The 7,054-nt window shown below is 37.2% G+C and overlaps 1 protein-coding gene across 4 annotated transcripts; it reads left to right on the top strand.

The window, feature by feature from the left end:
• The first annotated feature begins 1,120 nt into the window (after positions 1–1,120).
• LOC112464677 (coiled-coil domain-containing protein 186-like) lies at positions 1,121–7,054 on the top strand. Of its 4 annotated transcripts, XM_025031915.1 has the most exons (10): positions 1,121–1,209; positions 1,294–1,551; positions 1,820–3,524; positions 3,971–4,241; positions 4,542–4,945; positions 5,214–5,749; positions 5,835–6,094; positions 6,259–6,282; positions 6,426–6,575; positions 6,907–7,054. In XM_025031915.1, the coding sequence occupies exons 2-10, from the start codon at positions 1,449–1,451 to the stop codon at positions 6,985–6,987; spliced, it is 3,534 nt and encodes a 1,177-aa protein (XP_024887683.1). In that variant the 5' UTR covers positions 1,121–1,209; positions 1,294–1,448; the 3' UTR covers positions 6,988–7,054. The 4 variants fall into 4 exon arrangements, with proteins under 4 accessions (XP_024887683.1, XP_024887614.1, XP_024887763.1 ...); XM_025031846.1 differs by lacking the exon at positions 1,121–1,209 and having other exon boundaries at positions 1,222–1,551; XM_025032075.1 differs by lacking the exon at positions 1,121–1,209 and having other exon boundaries at positions 1,520–1,606.

The raw sequence follows: 7,054 nt of genomic DNA, 5'->3' as shown, positions 1-7,054 counted from the left end.
TTGTACCGCGATCGTGAATATTGGAGCGTGCGTGGGCCCAGTCTGCCTGACCATCTTGTACGTAGCTGCAGTCTTTAGCTCTTTTGTATTTGAATCGTTTCTTTTGTATTTGCAAGTGATGTAATAAGATATACCTAAGGCGGCAACAGCAACACACGTTGCGTACAACGTAGCAGGATCTTGAGTATTCTTGGAGGACCCATGCTGCTTCTCCGTGGAAGACTGCTGGCAGGTGTTATAGTCCATCGCACACAAAATGCATAGCTTAGCATAAGCGTAGCATAAGGCCACTAAATCAATGAGCATCTAGCATAAAGTCGCCATATTAATTTACATAAGAATTATACACACAAAAATATGTTGTATAAAACATAACACTGCTTGGAATAGCTAATGTTGTATTTTTTAAAGAGTCAAGCCAATATAGATACCTCTGTCTAATTCCGTGAAATATTTTCCAGCGTAAACTCATAACGTTGACTTGCGGACCGTTTAATTGATATTTCCGTGAGGTCAACTGCGTAAACCGGTATCAACTGGTATCAACCAGTGATCCAAGTGATCGACGTCTCGTCTGCCTCGACTGCATAGTCTCGACGACTGTGTGTGTGTACTTGTGTACACACTGTACATACATACACAACACGTGGAGACTGGAGTGAGAAGCAGAGAAAAGGAAAGAAGATGAAAAGTGCTAAGAGTTCAGCTCAAGTGCAAAGAACATATTTAAAATGTAATACTTTCTGCACTTATAACAAGATATAATATTTATATGTATATATAATCAGGCGTTGGAGAGAAAAGAAGGAATGATGAACAAGGAGGCGAAGAAGGCTCGACCACCAAAACAAAACCCGAGTTTATCGGTCACGTGGTTAGCTCTTGACGTGCCTCGGAACGGCGCAGTACGCACGCGCGAGTCCCAGGTCGCATTATATTACTGCATTTTTTCTATAAACGTAGAATTATCCTTGACACGTGGCTTTTTTATGTATATCTATTGCGTACAACTTTGTCTTTATAGGAGCGATCAAAATAGGGCTCCTACAGGATCTGCATAAATTAATTTGAATTTAAATACCATCGCGATGCTGTACTTGACGCGCATGCGCGGAAAGAGCGACTCACCTGACAACACTGCAGTCGCCACCACAGGGACTGACGGCGGTGACGAGTGACGACTATTGGCCACTGCCACTATTGACAGTTGTGCGTTACTATTGATAGTTGCATGATCGGGGGTTAGCGGGCGGTTCCTCGCGCGTGAGTATACGCTTTTTTTCAATTTTATAGAGAATCTCGGATGCGTCTCGCGACCCGTCTGCCCGTAATGCTGGGGCTCGGCAGGCCCGCGCGAACATTCGCGAACACGACGAAGTTGTGACTCGTGAGACACGGCTGACCTAACAGCACCTAACAGACGTACATACGTCTGTGCTTCGATCGGCATGGGCGAGAGTCTGGAGCCTTTTGGGGACGAGACGGATTTCGCCGCCGTGGAACACGACCGGGTCGACTCACCCACGAGGCACGACACCCGTCTGGTCAAAGGTACAAATCCCTTGCCCGAGGAACGGGGAGACGGACCCCGTTTCGGCGTGCATATGTGCGTGCATATTGATTTTTTTCATGAAATTTGTTTGTGTATAATAAGCAATAATTTAAAAAATAATCAGTTCCCTGGCGTTTTATACAGCAAATTAATGCAAAGTTCTAACACGGAATTAGATTGTGAACAACACGTACCCTAGCTTATTCGATGCCTTCTAAGTAGTTATTAATTTCTGAAGATAATGATGACAATGTATTTTTGCACCAGGAATGACAATGCAGGATAATATTTCGCAAGTACGAAGTGACCGTTGTGAGAGCAACATGTTTGAAAGCAAAAGCGACTCGGCGTTATCAAGGAGGAATGGTAGGGAGATAAGATCAAATTGTTCGACGGACAACATAAGCCTACCCATCACTTTCGAGGAGGATAAGTCTGTCGCCGACGTTCCCAATACAAAACTTCAAGCTTGCCAGTTGTCCAGTAGCGAGAGTCGCCTTTCATACGACGATGAATCTCTTCGCCATTCCCGCTGCACGAGTGCTTCGTTACCTGCGATAGCATCTTTGGATTCATACTTAGTTAGCAATCAAGTTAGCGCGTTTGAAAAGAATGTACTTACACGGAGAAATGTAGCGACAGCTTGCGCCGACGAGGAAGAGACATTGTTCAATCGTTTGAACGAGATGAAAAATCCTTTATCTGATTCACAGTGTTCCATAAATGAAAAGACTGTTAAAGCGTGTCAGAGTGATCGAATGGAAGATGAATGCGAGAAAAATTACCTTAAAGAACGGATTGCAGAAGGTGACGTATCCGAAACGAAACAATTTTGCAGAGAAACGATAGATTCACGATTACGGGTAAACGATAACGAGACTGCGAATGAGCGAAATCAAACCGAGGTAGATGTGTGCAAGAAAAATGGACCGAGTTCAACTCCGACACTAAGTATAAATGCGCGAGGTTTAATATCCCGGCCAACGTTAGCCGATGATAGTAAACTTGTAAAAATGTCTCTCCTGACGAATCCAATGAACATAATGCAGTCGAACGTTCAGCTTTTAAACAAGAGCCGTAACTTTTTGAATTTCATCACGGAAAAGTCGACGAACATCATGGAAAAGGCTTTACTACCGCAGAATTTGGCGTTGAAGTACAATCACATGTCGAAATCTATCGAAACCGATGCCGCGGGATTTTGTACCGATAGCGCATATCCTTCGACTAACGTAACGTCTGGATTAGATACAGATTCAGCGACAAGTCGGACTAGTACGATGGATTGTACGGTAAAACAAAATCACGACAAGAGCGAGGATAACTTGGATAGCGTGATGAAAAACGAGAAAGAGGCAAATCCATTTGCTTGTACGCAAGAAAACAAAACGTACGATGATCCTGAAGAACAGCTGTTACATAATAAACTTGAGAATGAAATATCAGACGAGAAGAAGTATCACGTACTTAAAAACAATGACAGATTAGATTGCGACGTGATCGATGAACGAGTAAAACGCGACGTGTCGTCGGCAGAGGCGGATGAAAATAAAAGTTTTTTGCAGACGGACGAGTTGTATGATGTTCCGTATAAAGAAGACTCGTCTGATTTCAGTGCATTGGCAGATTCAAATATTTTAAAATACGGCTCTTTAGAACATCCGTTATATCTTGCCTTATTAAAGGATTATACCAGTTTAAAATTCGAGCATTCAAAACTGAAGAAAATGGAATATTTAAAGAAGTTAAATCAATCGAATAGCTCGCTTCGAGAAACCGAGACGAGTACGGACGCGCTTATCTTACAAGTGGAGAATTTGGAGAAAACTGTCAATAAATTAACGGCCGACTTGAGCACATCGCTGGACACGCAAGAAGCTCTGAAGAAGGAATGTGCCGCGGTTAATAAGGAGAAGGAAGACATGGTCATGAGATATGTAACCAGCGAAAAACAACTGATTGATATACAAAGGTATTTGTAAAAAGAATAATTTAGCTTTGATACTTTTCATATTTAATTAAATATTGGTTTATCACGGCTAACAGCTGGTCAGTAATTGGCCGCTTATAATACGCCCGATCTCCGGTTTCCGTGCTCTAAATCTTTTTCAGGCAGGATCGACAAATGTAAAATCTAGTATTGAGACAAAAGAATAATTCAAAAAAAACGCCATATGTATCTGAAACTAATTAATAAAAGAAAAGAGAAAGTGTCTTCAAAACATTCCCGTACTTTTGTATGTTGTTACTTTTGTCGGTCATGCCTGAAAAAGATTTAGAGCACGGAAACCGGAGATCGGGCGTATTATAAGCGGCCAATTACTGACCAGCTGTTATCCGTGATAAACCAATATTTAATTAAATATTAAATTACACCTACAATTGCTTCGTTTAATTCTCGATGTATGCAACACACAGAGTGAGGGATTCCACGGAACGTAAAGTTAAGGAACTTCTAAAGGATCAGGAATTACTGCAAGGCAAGTTGCGCCAAGCGCAGGGCGAGCGCACAAGAATATGTAACATTTTGGACGGAAAATGTCGTGAAGTAACCGATCTTCAAAAGGAGGTAGAGAATTTGAAAGAGGATGTTAAATTGAAAGAGATTAAACTAAAGTGGACGCAAACTAAGCTTAAAACCGAAATGGAGTCGCAGAAGGATACTCAGCAGAAGTTGGATAAAGCTTTGGTAAAGTAAAATACGATACAATTTTATTTCTTACATAGTTTAAATCGTGCAAAAGGTAGTTCGAAAATTGTGTTTTGGATTTAAAACAGAGATTTTTTTATTACCTTTTGATTGCTATATGTGGGTTGTTATAATTATTTACGACTATTTTTAGCATGAGATAAATTTTCTTAAAAGTTATCCAATCTAATTATATCACGTGATTATTGGCGATCTTAGTAATTGTCCCAACATTTCATTGCTAATCACCATTAAAGAAATTCAAGTGGAATATTAATATTATTTAAATGTATGTTGCAGATGAAAATAAATGATATGAAGGAAGAGTGCGAGCAGATACGCCGCGAGACGCAAGAATCATTTCGTAAATTTCAGCAATCTGAAGAGAACAAAGCTGTGACGTTGGACCATCAGTTGAAAGAGCACCAGGCACGTTTGATCTTGGAAAGACACGTTACAGAAGATAAAGAAACACTGAGACTTCAATTGCAAAAGGAGCTAGAAGCACTAAAATCTAAGCAGCAAAACTTAATTGAAGAAAATAAGAAGCTTAGCCTAAGAGTACAAGAGTATCAGAAAGTTCGATTAAATAATGAAAATGATTTGAGTGATTTAAGGATCGTTGCGGATCAACGTCAGCAACAAATAACCGAATTATTAAACCAAGTCTCCCAATTAGAAACGTTAAAACTTCAATTGCAACAGTACGTATACTATAGTTTCAATATTATATTTTATAAATATAATATCAAAAAGATATATATTATAAAGATATATAAAAAATGATAATTGCATTATTAATAACACAAATCTTTTTTCAAGCTGTCTATCATCTACAGATTCTTGGACAAATTTTGAGTTTAAAATTTTTTTAGTTACTATATTTTCATAACTTTGAAGATTTTATAATGTTAAATTTTAACCCTTTTTAATGATTATTTTAATTACTAAATATTCGTTTTGTTTTTACAGTAAAGAAGAATACATAGTGTCAACCGAAGAAAAATTACTGCAATTACAATCGAGCAACGAGGAATTGCTATCCGATATGCAGGCCTGCCGCCAGAAGGAAGCGAATATGTTAGACTTTACGCAAAAATTAACAGACACGAACGTACGTCTTCAATCGGAGTTCATCGCGATTCAAACAAAGACGAATCATCTCGAGTCCGAACAAGGTCCACTACGTGAATGCATCAACGAATTGACCGGTAGAATCAAAACTTTAGAAGAAGATTTGATGCAAGAACGGAAAAAACGGAGAGAGGAGTGTGAGATTCTGGCTAAGCATGTCGCTGAACAAACTCAACTCGCGCAGAACTTTGCCCAGAAGTTGGAGGACAGTCAGGGTGAAAATGCAGTATTAAAGAGGAAACATCAGGCTTCCATAAAAGAACTGACACGGGAATTGCAACAATGTCGTAAAAAATTAGAAACGTTTGAAGTCACATCTCCCAGTAATTCATTGGATAATGCATCCAGGACTGGATCTAATACTTCCTTAGCAGGTTTGATATCGATAGATTCGATACCCCATTGATGTGTTAACGAGTTATTATAATTTCATATCACAATGTGTATGTTTTCTTTTAGGTGATACATCGAACGGTGCCTTATCAGATAACAACGGTAGTGATCACATCAATTCCATAGATCTTAATAAACAAGTACTAATGGATCGCATCATCAAACTCCAAAATATAAATGTAAAAAGGGCTGAAAAGTTGGATTTTTTAAAAGGACATACACAAATATTACTCGAAGATATACAAAAGAAAGAAAAAATAATACAAAATTACATTTTACATCAGAACTTTGGAGCTTTAACTTGTAACGAAAGAGATAAATGCAAGGTATACATAAAAGTACTTTTTTAGTTAATTATATTTTATCTTATTATATACAGAATAGAATAGAGTAGAGTAGAGATGTGATAAAACTAATTTCTTCAAAATTCGCTTTATTCACAAAATTAAAATCTTTGTAATAATAGATATTTTCGTTTTTTATATCCAAGCATATCAAAAGCAGAAGAGATACAGTAAGTGTCAGGAAACAGATTCTCTAAATAATGTTAAGAAGCATTGTCAAACAAAGTTATTAGTCAATTTTTATACATACGTACATATATGTATTATATTTGTTTATTTATATATATTCCAAATAAAATATACAAACTTGCAGGCAGAATTGGCACGACGTGGAGGTATAATGGCATCCGTTTACAATCATCGAGTTTCGGATGAAAATATGACTCTAGAACTTTCTTTAGAAATAAACCAAAAGTTGCAAGCGGTTCTTGAAGACGCGTTACTAAAAAACATCACCTTAAAGGTAAATATATTTAATAAAAACTATAGTAATAACGAAATAATTTAAAAATGTGATATCAAAATGTGTATATGAGCTGTTGCATATTGAAACGAGCAATTTTTGGAGTAGTAAACCTCTAGCCTGTTCTTACCTCTCGGAATTATGTCTTACAATTTCTTGTACTGCGATGTTTTCATCTGATTAAAACTAAGGGAATTACTTGTTCTGTTTCAAAAAATGATTATTTTATTAATTAATCAGTGTCATTTATTATTTTACAATATTTTAGATAACGTTACTAAAATTTTACAATTTCATCGTTGCTTAAAATAATATTTTGTTATTTTTACAGGACAATATTGATACATTAGGTAAAGAGATAGCAAAACTTCATCTAAAAATGGAGCATCAACAAAAACAAATTGACAATTAATAAATAACTAGTTATTACATGTATAAGTATGTATATATACTCACACATATATAAATTATAAATATAT

The sequence above is a fragment of the Temnothorax curvispinosus genome, unplaced genomic scaffold, assembly GCF_003070985.1.
Source record: "Temnothorax curvispinosus isolate PA1 unplaced genomic scaffold, ASM307098v1 QBEX01000209.1, whole genome shotgun sequence".
Classification (NCBI taxonomy): Eukaryota; Metazoa; Arthropoda; class Insecta; order Hymenoptera; family Formicidae; genus Temnothorax; species Temnothorax curvispinosus.
Note: the sequence above shows the minus strand (reverse complement) of the source record. Positions and strands in the feature narration are given on the sequence as shown.

Excerpts from the sequence above, each read along its gene's own strand:
- LOC112464677 (XM_025031915.1), top strand. The coding sequence starts at position 1,449 with ATGGGCGAGAGTCTGGAGCCTTTTGGGGACGAGACGGATTTCGCCGCC. Across the intron at positions 4,242-4,541 it reads AGAAGTTGGATAAAGCTTTG|ATGAAAATAAATGATATGAA; the intron begins GTAAAGTAAAAT and ends TGTATGTTGCAG. Across the intron at positions 6,095-6,258 it reads ACGAAAGAGATAAATGCAAG|CATATCAAAAGCAGAAGAGA; the intron begins GTATACATAAAA and ends TTTATATCCAAG.